Source organism: Anser cygnoides, chromosome 10 (assembly GCF_040182565.1).
Source record: "Anser cygnoides isolate HZ-2024a breed goose chromosome 10, Taihu_goose_T2T_genome, whole genome shotgun sequence".
NCBI lineage: Eukaryota > Metazoa > Chordata > Aves > Anseriformes > Anatidae > Anser > Anser cygnoides.
This window is the reverse complement of record NC_089882.1, coordinates 21,253,520-21,268,953: the sequence shown is the minus strand read 5'-3', so window position 1 is coordinate 21,268,953 and position 15,434 is coordinate 21,253,520. Positions and strand designations below refer to the sequence as shown.

Sequence of the window (15,434 nt, the reverse complement as noted above, 5' to 3'; positions counted from 1 at the left end):
TCATGTAAGAGAGAAAAGCAGAATTTTGTTCTTAATGTCATTTTAAATGTCATCTTTCACGTACATAGACACATATACAATGTGGATAGCTAGATTCACTCGCAATTCTGTATTACAATGAAACTGGGGCTAATGTGCCAAGACAGCCTCAACTTCTGAGGTCAGCGTGGTATTCTGTTAAGTCACAACTGTACGGTCTCGACCTAGCAATTCTTATTTACATTTATCCATTGTGATATGTTTGGTATTTTTCTTGACTGTTCCTTTCTCTTCCCTCACTTGTGTTTTATTATACTACCAAAATAAGCCTCAGAATGTCACCTAACATGGAGAATACTTCCTAGAAAATTCTACTTTTTGTTTCAGAGGATGATTCTTTGCCATCCAGCTACTTCTACCTCTATTACTTTTTCTCCTTCAGAACACTGCATTTCTTACGCTTCTTTTATACGTTATTCATGCTTCAACAGCACTAGTTACGTAGTTAACATGACTGTACTAGGATGGTAAACATATATGTTTACCATATAAATATATATATGCTTAATAAACAAAAAAGATATGTATGTTATACAGATGTTTTAAGTCTGTACTATAGGCTAAATATTGACAAGCTTGTTATATGACATTTTACCTCTACCCATCCCCATTTCAGAGCAGTTTTCAGTTTCTGCTAATATTTTCAGAGGTCAGATTGCAGCGTATGGGATTTATATGTAAACAATTTACTGTGTGTCCCTCATCTTTCCACCCTTTGAAAATTCTACTTCAAGTAAGCTATCCTTCAAAGCTGGAACTGACAGTCGGCAAGGATATACACATATTTTTTACTGTTACAGAAGACTTTAATTAAAATGAAAATGAACAAAAAAATGTCAGAATTCAAAAATGAAAGATTCACAGTCACTTAAGGTTTAGAACATAAATGAGTACAGTGAGGATGATGCCATGAACATCTGACTTTTCAAAGGTCAAACAAGTATTTCTGTATGCACTTATGTTATAATTAAAAGAGAAAACTATGATGGAGACAAGATTTGTATGTTATGTAAGCTATTAAATAAATATATACAAGGAAAATACACAATGCATAACTTATTATTAAAATTCTCCTATACGTTTACTCACTGAGGAAGTTAGCCCAGCTGTCAGTTTCTTTTCGTGACGTTTGGATTGAGCCCCTGGAGCTGTCTGTTTACAATGAAAAGAGAATAAAATTCCATGAATAGGAAAAAAAGGAAAACAAATGAAGTTGCATAATAACAAAAAGAATAATATATAAATGTAATCTCAAATGTAAGAAATATGACAGGAGATTACAATAGTGGATAAACGGAAATAGCTTGTTATATCAAAATAGACAACAATTAATATCACTGTTTAAAAGACATTTGATCGGTTATATTTCTGACAGAATGCTGATATTTACACGGTGTTTCTACATACTTAAAAGTTAGGCACAGTTGGCAAGAAAAAGATCTGACCATGTTACCTATTATACCTCAAGTTCTAGGAATGGTGTGTAACTCTTAGGTTGTATTCATTGCTGATCAATGACAGGGAAGTGAGAAGAGTGGACAGTCAATTTAAAGGTGTAAGACATTTTGACTAGCTAATTATTTTATCTATTAATTCTTTTTTAACTGATTCACTCTCTTCCTACAGGGAATTAACACGCTCATTTCAGAAGGCAGTTCTTCCAAAATTGTGCTTTTGCAATAGAAGCTCTGTGACCCGTACAAAAACTCTGGGCTTACTTTATGTTCAAACTTCCCTTCTTATGTACCTTGAGGCATAATAATAGTTCTAAAATTAATTAATAGACTAATACTACAACAAACCATGTACAATAGTGACTTAACTAACTGAATCATCAATTCTGAAAACACAAGTAGTTTTTACTTGCAGAATTTTCACCAAAAAAATAGAACCATGTTCATTAATAGTAAGTAACAATTTTGTAGCTGGCTTTTAGAAGACAGATGCAACAAACCTTCAAATCGATAATTGGTCGTTAAGATTTAGGCAAATAGAATACAGTCTCAAGTCTTCTAAGCCATCTTTAATGTGTTTATTCAGATAAGTTCAGATAGTAGGATACAATGTTTGAAAAGCAAGTCTTTTTTTCAGATGATTTTAGCACTGGCTTTTTAGAAATAATTTCTAAAAAAACTAAGGTGTATTCAGCACAATATATCTAATTTTTATGTTCACGGATTTGAATGCACAGGACTCAGATGTGTCTGAACACAAAAAAAAAAAATGCAAAATTCTTCAAGTACCTTAAGATCTTTTTCTCCTCAACAAAGATCAGAGGCATAAATTTCAGTTTTTCTTCATTTTAATGGAATGATATTAAATATTTATGATATTCATCATAATTGTTGGAATATAAGTAGATGCCTTTGAATTATTATATTATTATCTTGGTACTTAAAAGATATAATCCCAACTGAACTGATAATCTACAGGAAAATAAAAGTATTTTTCAGCAGATAAAAATGCTTTGAAATGCATCGGCCTCTTACTATAAATTTAAGAATTTTCTGCTGGTCCGGATTAGGAGCATCAAGTTCTAACCTCAGTATCTGTTTCTGTATCTGTGAGCGCAGACAAGGTCAAAGCAGTTGTTAAACCAATATGCAACTACAACAGTCCACTGTTGAAAACATTCACCTATCTCCTATATACAAAATTTGGGATCACTCAGTCTTACGGTATCTTTTACCTTGGAATCAGGTTCTGCAAACAGCTTTGCAACCGTCCCAAACACTACCAAATCCAGTTTCCTAGGAACGAGATCATCCGGTAAAAGGAAGTACTCCACGTGATAGCAACGTTGCATTCTTACGATAGCTCCCAATTCATCGGCTGGAATTCTCTTTCCTCGCCTATCAGGCGGATTAGGTATCTTCTGCTTTTGCTCTAGAGAGAATATTGGAATTATCTGGAAGTGCCAAATGATATCAAAGATGATATTCATGGCAAAATTAATGCTGTCTGCAATGATCAAATGGTAACGGGAGTTCACAAGTGCGTTTCTAAGTTCCTGAGAGATCTACTCAGGAAAATTCAAATCAACTAACATCTTATCTACCACTATCTCCTTAAACCACTGAAGACTGCCACACGAGTTAGAGAGTAACGAAAAGGGTTCCTAGGAAAGCCTGCATCAGGTACTTACTTGTAGCCAAGACAGGGACAGCTAGTGAGACCGTGAACGTGCAGGTGACAGTATGCGAGCCATCAGGTTCCACTGAGCTTTCCTCTGAAGGGACGAGCCTGCCACTTTCACCCTCTGTGGCCAGACCACCACCAGCCTCAGGCACCCCTGGGCTTTCAGGCTCAAACTTTTCAGATGTGCTTTTAGAGTGGGCTGTGTTCAGGTCTGCCATCTCTTCTTTATTTTCTTCCTCCATCTCCTCTTCATCCACTGCCTTCTAATTCTCACACTTTTGCTTTGCCGTTGTATAGTCAGACAAACGGCTCAACAACTACGAAACAAGAACAGTCTTATTTCAGTGCTGCTGTGCAGAACGAATAAAAATCCCTACAAGAACCTCAGCAGCAGCAAGGCAGGATAGTATTAGTAGGAACCCAAACGTTCCCATTTCTAAAACTTTTTCGAGGTAGGGGACACCCCCACACGCGATGGATCCACCACCACAGCCCGCCCCGCGCACCAAGGCCCGCAGCGGGCGGCAGGGCCGCCCTCACACGTGCCCCAACGGCCGCGGCGCTGAGGGGCCGGCGCTCGGCCCCGACCGTTACCCCCGGGCTCGGGCGCTCTCCCGGCGGCAGCCACCGCTCCCGGCTGGGCCGGGCCTGGTCCCCGCGGCCGCGGCGGTGCCCTCCCCTCAGCGCCCCGGCAGGGAGCCGCCGCGGGCGGCCGCCTGAGGGAAGGTGGCGGCGGGCCGTGCCCCGGCAGGAGCGGGTGTGGGCGCGTTCGTGTCTCGCTCGACTCCGGAGCATTTAGGTACCTGCTCCTAACAGGAGTTGTGGAGCCCTCGTGGCAGGGCCCGGATTGTGTCTCTGCTACCTGCAGCCTACATCAGAACTGCTGACAAACTCACCAGCTGCAAACTCCACGGGGACTGCAAGCCATGTTCTGGTCTCACTTTACTATTGCAAACTTGCCCTTTTCCCCCTTCATTTACTCTGAAATTTGTTCATAAAATACAAACATTTACCCCATGAGCACCACTAAATAAAAGTTGAAAGCAGTGGATTTCTTTTTCTCTCAGTGAAGTAGAAGAGCCTTAAAACTGTTCCAGATGCTGAATGGCTAAGAAATGTCAACTAAAACATCTGGTTATTCTGCGAGCTGCAGCTGTTTCCTCTGTAGTCTACGTAATGTGTTGTTTCTTCCCTTCAAATGGTTTAGACCAAGAGAAAGACCACAATGGAGTTAGCAATAGCACTCTCCCAGGATAAAATCCAAATTGCAGTTGGGTTCTTTTGCTGGCCTCAGTGGTCTCCCATTAGGTCCATAGCAGAAGAGTCTCCAGACACCAGTTCATGTCCATTTTTAATATATACGTGCTTCTTACATTCAGAAGCTTACTAAGATTCCCTAAAGTAGTTTCTGAAACTCTTTGGTGTATCCATCCCATATGCTCTCCATGCAGCTAAACATATAGAACATCTTTGTAGCTTTTTACACAGCTTATCAGAATTACCTACATGCTCACCAGATGTGTATATCTAAAATCTTGTATTAAATGAAAAATATCTGCAAGCAGGAGCAGAACTACATGACAGATAGGGACGATCAATTACATTTTCGTTCTTTGTCTTACTGCATACACAGAGCTGTTCCAAATATGCTGGACCCAACAAACAAAAAGCCAACGCCTAACATTTCTGGAGTTGCAAGAAACTTAAAGAACATGCCAAGAACAACATCACACCACTATTATTTTAACTCATCTCTGAAGTTCCTTGTGAAAGCAAGTGTTTCATAAACACCAAACAATTAAAAAAAGTATCTATAACATCACGGCATGACTTTGTTGGAAAGGATTTGAAAAACAAATTTTAGGTACTAAGCACTACATTTTCACTTTTCTCCTTGGGAGAAGAAAGTCTGGGCAGGGTAAAATAATTTTTACAGTAATGAAGTGATCTTTGCTGTGAGATGAGCATTCTCCAAAGCCAAACAGTTCTGGCTAGCTCTGTGCTGCACTACTGAATGAAAGCCCACCACACAAATGAGGCTAGACTACTGATATCCTGCAATGTGAGACACAAAAGGTCCTTGGCCCTGCCACATGTATGAACTGTGAAATAAAATAGGAACGTAGTTAAATTAAGTGTGAAACATTTTTCTCTATAAACATAGTTTATATGCCTTTCCTAATCCCACCGCCATCTAATATAATTTAAAACAGTATTCCATCAATGATGCTGGCAAACTTAAGTCTAATTGTGGCAGCTGTTGACCTCTTAAAATAAAAATCTCTAATTAATTAATTCCAATCACAGTATTTTAGTATACTTCTAATTTCCAACTATTATCACAAGACTGTAGAAACAGTCATTCCCTTCAAATAATGCTTTGCCATCAGCTCTTATCTACAGTTAGGACTCTTCCAAGATCATTTCATGACGGAGTGTACTATCAGAACTGGTAACAACTTCGTAAAAAAGTTTTTGAATACTTAATAAAAGGTTGCCATGCCTCTGAGCAGATTTAGAGCATAAGTCAAGGAACAGGCAAGCCTTGTCTGGGCCATGTAAGATCTTAGTCTTGCTATAGACAGGAGTAAACACAGCAGTCAGTGCCATTACACTGCTACAGGCTTTTCCGTACCGCTGCTAGCAGTAGTGCTGAAATGGAGAAAAAGGTTAAATATGTAGGAATTCACGTTTTAGAGTTTTGTTCTGTTTTTAAAGGCAGGTTGCAAAAAGAAAGTTTACTTCTACCAATCCAAACCCCATGTTACAGAGAGGCTAAAGGGACATTGGAGCTCTCTCTTAGTCTATTGCTTTTTCAGTTGTCCAGTGTTTATAATTACTGGGTTTGGTGGTTGTTTTTTTTAGAAAGTGTGATGCAAACAACACCATCCAGCATCAGAACTTCTTTGAAAAAACAAATAAAATATATAGACCAAAGATTTGTTGGTTTGTTTGTTTGTTTTGCTATTATCTAATGTCTACTTTCTTTCAGAGATGAAACTTTGGTGAATTGACATCATTCTGACATACTCGTATCCCTGTTGTTATGGTAACACAGAAAGTCAAATATTCATCATGCGTTTGGGTCCTTCATTCTTGTGAAGCAGAAGAGGAGCAGACAGGCAACGAGCAATTCAACAGAGACACAAATGCTCCCCAGCGCCATTAACAACACCTCTCTTCTAGCCAGAGTTACCACCAAGAAACCCAACCGCAAACGGTAGTGCTGACATAAAATTTGTGCTGGCATCTTTATAGCCTGGTAAAGATTCTGTCAGTCTTAAAAGCAATTACTTTCACCTGATAAGTATTTTTACAATTTAAACTAGCTAGACCAAAACAAGTTTAAATTGTTGCATTGTCTAGCTTTAGGTTATTGGGGATCAGTGCATTTGTTGTGTATGGATAACAGATGTGGATTTACATAACATCTGCTAAAAACATTCAACATGTATGTTTGTCTTTCCTGTCTTTCTCTCTGATACTGCACTTTCAGTAGACCCTAACTCAATTTCTTTCAATGTCAACGTTATCAGTCTGAGAAGACTTGAAGTTTATAGGTATACATTTCTATGATAGTGTAAATGAATATATATACATTAAGCATGAAAAAACCCTATCAGTTCATCCAGTCACTCTGCAAGTCAATCAGAACTGTAAGTTACTAATGTGTCAATTCAAATGAGGAAAATGAGAGAAACACTCTTTAAATGTACAAAGAAAATCAAAAATAAATAAATAAATCCATGAAAGGGACAGGAGATTCTTAATGACTGCAAAATTACGAACACACTACTATTTTGTATAATAAATACACAGAAGATCATTGGTGGTTAAAACTCAGCATTCGAGGATAAGGAGCCTGATGCTGTGGAACACTGAGTACCTTGAGGGAACATGGGGTCTTGTAACCTAAAAACCAGAAGAGGATATTCAGCAAAACAGCTTTTCATATTGCCAGTCTACCAAGCAAAGGGATCAAAAATCTGGTTTTCAGGAAAGAGGAGATTTTCTTGTAAATCATGCTTTTTCTAGATGATGCACAGTACGTGAAATTCAACCAGCATTCCCATTCAACTGTGGGAAGCAAAAGCAGCAGCAGGGCCCCAGAACACTAGCAGACCTCACCCACCCTGAAACTCCTCAGGTGGGACCCCTGCCCTCGCTCCATCCGTGCCCAGGCCAGGCCCCTGCATGATGCTGTGGGTGTGCCTGTCTCTGGTCCGTGCCCAGAGCCCTGGCGGCACCTCGGAGCCGCACCGCAGTCCTGGCCCCATCTGCTGCTGCTCTTGACAGGACTTCTTGGGTGGCCCCGGGACCCGGTTCGGCACCTCGCCCTGTCCGGGCTGCTTGTGGAGCCTGTGGCCGCCACCCCGGCTCTGCCACCCCACGGCCACAGCCAGGGCACCTCCAGCCTGTGTCAGTCCCAGCGGAGCTGTCGGTGCTGCCCGTGCTGCCCCGGCCGCGCTCACCACCCGCCTCAGCTGCTGCTCACGCGGGGCAGGCAGGCAGCGAGAGCAGAGACGGCTTTCGAGCACTGGAACAGAACTGCTTGAGACCGGGTACCCCCCTTCGCTCACACCTAGTTTCTGAAGACCCCGAAGGGGACAGACAACCTGCCTTGGAAAGCTCCCTCCTCTGCAGCCGGTTAACTTTTGATTAACTTGGCGGGGGCGGGCCGGGGCGGGCCCGGGGCGGGGGCAGCGGCAGGGAGCGGGGCCGGGGCCGGGGCCGGGGCCGGTGCTCGGCGGGCTGCGGGCGGGCGGGCGCGATGGAGCCGCCCGAGGGCTGGGACCCGTACGGGCGGCCGGCCCGGCGGACGCAGTGGCTGGTGAGCGCCCTGGCCTACCACTACGGGCTGGACCGCGGCGTGGAGAACGAGATCGTGGTGCTGGCCACCGGCCTGGACCAGTACCTGCAGGAGATCTTCCACCACCTGGACTGCGCCGGGGAGGGCCGCATCCCCGGCGAGGATTTCCGCACGCTGTGCCAGGTGCTGGGGCTGGGCGAGGAGGCGGCGGCCGACCCCGAGGAGCGCCTGGCGCTGCGGGAGGGCCTGGCGGCCGAGCTCACCTTCCGCCAGTTCCACGCCCGGCTCTGCGGCTACTTCAGCACCCGGGCGGGCAGCGCCCCGCGCCGCGCCGTGCCGCGCCTGCCGCTGGGCCGGGAGAGCGAGCACATCGAGACCCAGATCCGGCTGCGCAGCCCCCGCCGCCGCCGCCGGGACGCGGCCGGGCACGGCTCGGCGGGGCGGCGGGGAGGCGGCGGGGGGGAGGCGGAGCGGCGGCCGGCGGCGCCCTGCTCGCGGGAGTGCTACGAGGAGATCGTGGCGCTGGAGCAGGCCGAGGACCGCATCGCCAAGCTGGAGGAGGAGAACGGCAGCCTGCGGGAGCTGGTGGAGGACATGCGGGCAGCCCTGCAGAGCAGCGACGCCCGCTGCCTGGCCCTGCAGGTGAGTGCCCGGGGCGGCCCCCGGAGCCCCCCAAACCCCTCTGGGCTCCGGCCGCGGCGCCCCGCGCCCAGAGGGAGCGGTGCGAGGAGCCCGGGGCAGACCTGCGCTGCTCCTCCTCTTTGGCCGTTAACTGGTGAGCCAAGCTGGTTTGTGGTGGTTTTTGACGTTTCTCCGGGACTCTTCAAGCAGAAGTGCAGTACTTTCTCTGCTGTGACGGGATGCTTTTGGTACAGGTATTCAGGGCATTGATTCAATGCCTTGATTTAATTGATCAGATTGCATTTAATTAATATTATTCATTCAGTGCATGTGGTGAAGCACTGAAAACCATCCTGCTCAAACCGCAAAAGCCTTACAAGCCTTCAGTGTAACACCGCTAAGTGTATCACACTGCTTTTTTCTGCTGCACATCAGTCAGGCAGTTACTTAGCAATTACACACTGCTGGGGTTTTTCTCCAAAGAAAGAACAAACTTGAGGATGCTTACCCACACAAGCACAGGTGGTTACTCACTCATAAGCTCTTCGGAGCTTTACCTCAGAAACACTGGCGGTGTGTTTTCTTCTGAGTGCAGCTGTTAGAGCCCAGGGCAGGAGCCAGGTCTGTCACGGGCTGACGGACCGTCCCTGCTCCTCGGCAGGGCCCCTTTAGTTCTGTGGCCTCTTTCTGCTGTATTGGCTCGGGCAAAACAAGAACATACTTAAGTGCAGTTAAACCACTCTGGCATGAAATAGCATGGAACAGGCAAAGCACCGAAGGCTGTTTCCCTGTTGTTCTGGAGCCTCTAGTCAGGTTGGATTTAACATAACACAGCACCCATGGAAATTTGCTCCACGTGTGCCATTGCCATTTGGTGTTAGCTGTCTGTCTTTACAACGCCAGCGTGGCAAGTAAACGATACTTTTACCAATTTCAGTTGGGAAGTCAGAGGCAAATGTGAAGTCACCAGCCAGAGGCCCCAGAAAGAATGAGAAGGGGACAAAGGTCAGGGCTCCAGAACACCACCAGCTGCTCTGTCCTCTTCTGCTGAACACAACTTTAAAAAATGTAATCAGATTTTTTTTTTTCAGAATACTATTTGCCTTTTGAGAACAGACTAAGATAATGACATTAAAGCTATACAGAAACTTGTGCAAGTAACAAATTTTCCTTTTGAACAATTTAGAAAAGTAAATTTATAGATACATGTTTAAAAACTGTTTTCAAGAGGTTGTTTCTTTGTCTCTGTATTTTGCAAAGGTAAGCAGTCCATTAATTGCTGTTCAACTATATGTAATTAATAACCATAACAACAACAACAAAACCATCCGGCCATTCAATCTTGATTAAAATGTCATTTGTTTTAAAATACATTAATTTTTCCCTGCTTTATGCTCCCGTTCAATATAGGTAGGACTGCGGAAAAGCCACGCTAACCATAAAGAAGAGGGGACCTGTTTTATAGGGAGTAAGAGACAGTTAAAACAGGACAACTCCCAGACCAAGTGCCTTCAAAGTGTCCTGAAGGAAGTGGAACTCATCCGGAGCTCCAGGGATGGGCAAATTGAAGAAGCAATTAGGTTCAACCAAGAACTGGAACGAGAGCTGAAGAGCTCTCAGGAAGCATTAGTCAATCTGGAAGACTGCAACCGTAACCTGAAGAGGGAACAAGCAGAAATGAGGAAGAAGGTTGAAGAGGCCAGACACGCGGTCCTTAACAGTCTGGGCAAAGTGAAGGAGCTAGAAGTGAAGGCTAACGAAGTGCCACACTTGCAAATATACATTCAGCAGCTAGAATCGGAACTGCAGCACTATAGGTAAGTTTGAGTCCGCCAAATAACGGCTATCAAATCACAGTATGTCACCACATTTTAGCTTGAAAATCACTGGTTGTAGCTTAATTAATGTTCCCAAATACATCTTCTAAAGTACAGGCAGAGGAAAATTAGGAGCTATTGTGTTGATAGGGATCCCAATTGGAACCTGCACGTTCAGTAGAAGGTAGGCTAAAATAAGGGAGAACAGAGCTGAAGTCACTCCTCGAACACAGGTAACAGGACTCAACATAGTAATACTTCAAGAAAATCTCAACAGAAATTGCTAATGATCCTTCAGAATCTGTTTCCAAAACACTTTTTCACTTTAACTAACCATGATAAATTCAGTCTTTTCCCATTAGTTAAGTCACACATACGGAAACAGCTGCTACCAGGTGGCTGATGCTCCATTTCTTATTGAAGCTGTTCAGCTTGTCATATGAATTGGAGAAAAATGCACAAGGCCAGCTTCTGCTCAGCTGGTTTAAACTCTGCTGTGACTTTATCACTTGTTTACTCATTAGAATATGGAATATTCCAGAAGAAAAATTAAAACACTTTCATTAAACCATGCAATAATATAGTGGAAGTCTCTAGCAAAAACTATATCATCTAACTAGAAACCACTTTTGTGCAAGCATAAATAAATGTTTCCAAGACTAAGAAAGTTGGCCACAAATTTAATGATACACTGGTTTTGTTGCTATTTATCTCAGACAAAACTTGGACTCATTGATGCTTATTAAGTGCTAGGTAGGCAATTCTGCCCAAGTTTCAAATTGACCTATGGAATGAAATGTTGTTTATATTTTTACTGACCCAAAGTAAAGCTAATATTTATATTTTTTCAACTGTACTAAAAGTACTGTTTTAATACATTGTCTATTCTGAACTCCTTGTCTCTTCCTAAACTGATACTTCCTCTGTTTGCTTATAAGAAGAATTCGTAGTGAGTTATTTGTAGCATCATGGCTATTGTACTGTTTTATGAAGTGAGGAAATTCTAAAAATAATCATTTTATCCGGTGTCTTTCTATAAGCATTGTGTATGTTAATATCTGTGTGGTTGCAGAAGATAAAAGCATTTATTTAAAAGTCTATAGGATTTTAAAAACACCATCAAGGCACGTAGTGTCCCGGATGACTAACTGTCATTTACAGGGATATCTGGACGAATGATACTACTACCCATGCTTCTGAGATAGATTGCACTATTTGTCTAGTCTATCAAGTTCTCCTTGGCATGAGCAGAAAAGGCTTAAGATGAGCTCTTGTCCTGCAGAATTGCTTTTCCAAAGTATGATGAAGCATTAAAAATCACCTTTGAACTGGTAAAAATAAACTAATTGAAGACAACAAGAAATGCTAACTGGGCCTTGCAGAGCAGGAACTTTTACAAATTACACCAAAACAAATAGAGGGAGTTTAAAAAAATGGAAATTATATGGGTTTGGCTTTTTTTTTTCTTCCACACACAAGATCCTTTAATGGTTCTTGATTCCATGTTAGCCATAAAGCATTCCTGTCTCCCTGCCCATATAATATGGCTCTTGCCTTAAACAGCTTAACGACAGAGCCACCCAATGATGATTGTGACTTGCATGCCTGTGATCATATTCCACAGTACGTGGAATTCTCTAATTCCACAGAGCAGTGCAGAGACACCCATACAAGCAGAGAACCGGGTAAATGAAGCAATGCAAAGCTCTGAGTTACTGCGATGGAAGAGCTTACCACTAGCTTGGCTCTCTCTACCCTGTGCAGCCATTAGCATCAAAGCTTGTCCCACTCACTGTACTTGCTCACAGGTGCGCTACAAATGGCAGAATACTTCTGCTCATAGAGAATCACATTCTCCTGTTGTGCAGAAGTCCAAAACCCATAAGCATGAGTTCAGGTGAGGTGCAAGGAAGCACATGTTGAGGGAAAGACAATGAGTTGGCCAAAACATAGAAATGGAGGAACAGCTGCTACATCCTGCAGGTTTCTCAGACTGTCAATGGACAAATGGATTTCTTGTAATTTTATTCAAGTTACTACTCCAGTGAGCAGTTTCTCCATTTCCATGTGCCACAAAAAGTTTGTGAGCATAAGAGCAGGATACCTAGGTTTGGCAAGAATTAATGCTGCAAGGTAGCAGCAGAGAGAAATGCATGGGGATTTGAGTACTGCAAAAAGCATGTAAGGTTGCAGATTTGTCTCCTGAGAATTCACCTTAACTGGTTTGGTGTGGCCACTATTTTACTCCAGGCAAAGCCTAATTTCTTTCAGAGGGGATCATGTGCAGGAATGAGACTTGTCTATGAGTTTTATGTGCTACTCCTCTTTATATTTCATATTTCTAAAGTAAAGAATAAAATAATTCCTCCTTCAGGTTCAGATTTTCAAAGATCAATAAGCATCTAAATCCCACTTCCAGAGTGGGATCTTACACCAGTTCAGTATCAGTGAGGCCTGGAGCCTCATCAACCCTAAATTATAATGCCTAATTCAGGAAACAGCTTCAATATTGAAAAGTTTGCATCTATTCAAGAAAGTGTTTAAGTACCACCAAGTGTTTAAATGTTTTTCTGAATTGTTATAAACAATTGCCTTTTCTGCCTACAGATTCATATTCCTGTAAATTTAATGCAAAAACTTACTATGAATCTGGTAAAAATTTGCTAACTGAAGTCTGTGTGACAAATTTTTTATTTGTACAGTTGTCTGTATCAGTGTTTAAAATGTTCCTATTGTGTTACAAGGTTCCTAAGCCAACATAGTAGACCGAAGACTTTTCTTGCCTTAAGTTGCACAATGTGTTCTTACAACACTCCATGCATGCCTCAGGTTTTAGTCCACTATTTCCTCCACCACTAGAAATTTTTACTAGTTTTTATTTTTGAATGCCTACCAATTCAATGAGTCAGTTGAGACAATTTAAAGGTAAATTTTGAGAAAATTCCTTACTGAAAAGCATCAGTTAAATTCATTTCAGAGGAAAAGAAAGGCATAAGAAATTGTATTCTTTATCATTTGGTATTATGTCAAAAATGTGTAATTCAGAAGGCCAGTACACAGAAAAGTTTACAAAGTTAGGTGGGCCCCATTTCTTATGCAGTGCTGTTCAGAGTTACTCTCATTTTGTACTGGTACACTTGATTCCATCTTCCTAGGTGTAGGACTTTTCATTTGTTATTACTGAGGCTCAGCTCTTTCAATTTTGCACTGCTTTCCCAGTTTCTCAAGATGACACTGAGACTAGGCTCCAAAACACTGTCATTCCCTCTCAGTCTGATGTCAGTTGCACACCTGCAAGTTGAATGCATAAATGAAGATACTGACTAGGGCCCAGGACAGACTCTAGTTACCTCCACTTGATATATCCTCTTAATCAGAGAGCAAATCATTAACAGGTATTCCCTAATTTTTTTCCCAGTAAATTTTGTTCCTCCTCAAGGTGACACCAGCTGTGTATTCGAATACAAGTTTTATGATTTATAAATGTTATTTATAGGAATGTCACATATAAAAATGTTACTACAGTAAAAATGTCACATCTACTACTCCTAGTTATCCATTCAGACATTTTCCCTGTCAGAGAAGGAAATGAGATTGGTTTGACATGAATTGTTCTTGCCAAATATAAGTTGTCTCTGTTTTCTATACTACATTGTAAGGTGGCTTAAAAATTGATCACTTAATAAAGTTTACAGATTTTTTTCCCCCTTAATAGCATCAGAGGTAATAATGGAATTTAACAACCTTTTTCTTTAATCCCAATGTAGCAAATAAAAGGAAAGGTCATTTAGAATTGAAACAGACTTCATAATGGAGATGTTCACATAATTGCTCTGCTAGACAGCAGGACAGTAATTACATAGGTCAGAGAAAGGGGTCATAAAATACCAAAAATGCTTCGCATATGTACGGTCTGTCTCCCAAATTACTTAATTATCCATCAGCATTTATATGTGTTAATGAGCAGGAATCCTTTTTACTTGGAATGCAGAGTTGCTTGTTTTATTCCCTCATTCTCTTAGAATTATGGAAATGAAGGCCTCTAGCATAATCTCCCCCATCTATTTCTCTGACAGTCAGCAATGGTAGTTTTTCTGAATAGTTATGGTATATGTTATCCTACAACAGCAGTAGTTCAAATTTTCTTCTCTTTTAGGAGACAGTGTCCTGCTCTTTTCAATAACTTCTCTGATTATCATTACTCTCTAAAGTGTAGCAAGATGGACCAAACAGATCCAAATCAATAATCCAAGAAAAGGGGAGGAATATGGAAATATTCCTAACTGATACAGAATCGGCTCGTTAAGTGAAGAAAGAAAAGCTCTAGGAAGGAAACAGTATCCACAAAAGAAGGTACATATAGAAGTATATATAGTAGGTTATTTCCAATCTGAATGATAATGCACGTTTTATATTTAGGCATTCTAGAACTGTTCTTTTATTTAAAAATTAGACATTAAATAAAGAAAAACTGGACAACTTTCTGCTTGAGTAGTGTCATCAATGTCAACTACTTGCTAATTGTAAAGTGAATTGCACTTTGGAAATTTATCAGATGGCACAATATTTGAATGGAGCCTGTGTGTGTATATATGCTGGACTACACAAAAGACTGCATAGATCCACAAACAATAAGTACATCCTTGGACAAGAGCAATGACGGCCAGGGAACAATGACCGATGACAGTCAATAAGAACAGTGACAGGAAACGGAACTCAAGAAGTTCAGAGACATTAAATAAACTTTTTTTTTTTTATAGCCCTCATCTGTAAGAGCACTCGAGCAGATAGCTTTAGATGAACTTGTCATCTCATTTTATTTTCTGATTTTGCTTATGTCTTATATTCTACTCAAGACTGTTAGAAGTTACAGATTACATAGAAGTCTAACAACAAACAGAATTTCAGGAGTTTTTCAAGAAGTTAAATGTATCAGGTTATTATGTGCTCATCATATGAGCCTTAGACTACTTGCATATCCCTAGTCATAGAAAAATCATAAGCCGAAC

At 41.8% G+C, this 15,434-nt stretch overlaps 2 protein-coding genes across 14 annotated transcripts in view; one reads left to right on the top strand and one right to left on the bottom strand.

Annotated features, from left to right (window-relative positions):
* The window catches only part of CFAP92 (cilia and flagella associated protein 92 (putative)), a 97,173-nt gene that overhangs the window by 47,892 nt on the left and 33,847 nt on the right, over positions 1-15,434 (bottom strand). For 7 of the 11 annotated variants that reach the window (XR_001209670.3, XR_001209668.3, XR_001209672.3 and 4 more), the window contains exons 1-4: positions 8,093-8,233; positions 3,185-3,494; positions 2,729-2,925; positions 1,129-1,191 (exon numbers count right to left, since the gene is read on the bottom strand). Coding sequence is in view for 4 of the 11 variants with exons in the window: in XM_013187668.3 (XP_013043122.3) it covers positions 1,129-1,191; positions 2,729-2,925; positions 3,185-3,419 (495 nt within the window). In the remaining 7 variants the exon portion in view is untranslated. The other 4 variants (XM_067002850.1, XM_067002852.1, XM_067002851.1 and 1 more) reach the window with 4 other exon arrangements.
* Positions 7,907-15,434, top strand: part of EFCC1 (EF-hand and coiled-coil domain containing 1) — a 55,046-nt gene continuing 47,518 nt past the window's right edge. For all 3 annotated transcript variants that reach the window (XM_067002864.1, XM_067002865.1, XM_048046178.2), the window contains exons 1-2: positions 7,907-8,629; positions 10,019-10,425. In XM_067002864.1, coding sequence (XP_066858965.1) covers positions 7,949-8,629; positions 10,019-10,425 — 1,088 coding nt within the window. In that variant the 5' untranslated portion in view covers positions 7,907-7,948. The remainder of the gene's footprint in view (positions 8,630-10,018; positions 10,426-15,434) is intronic.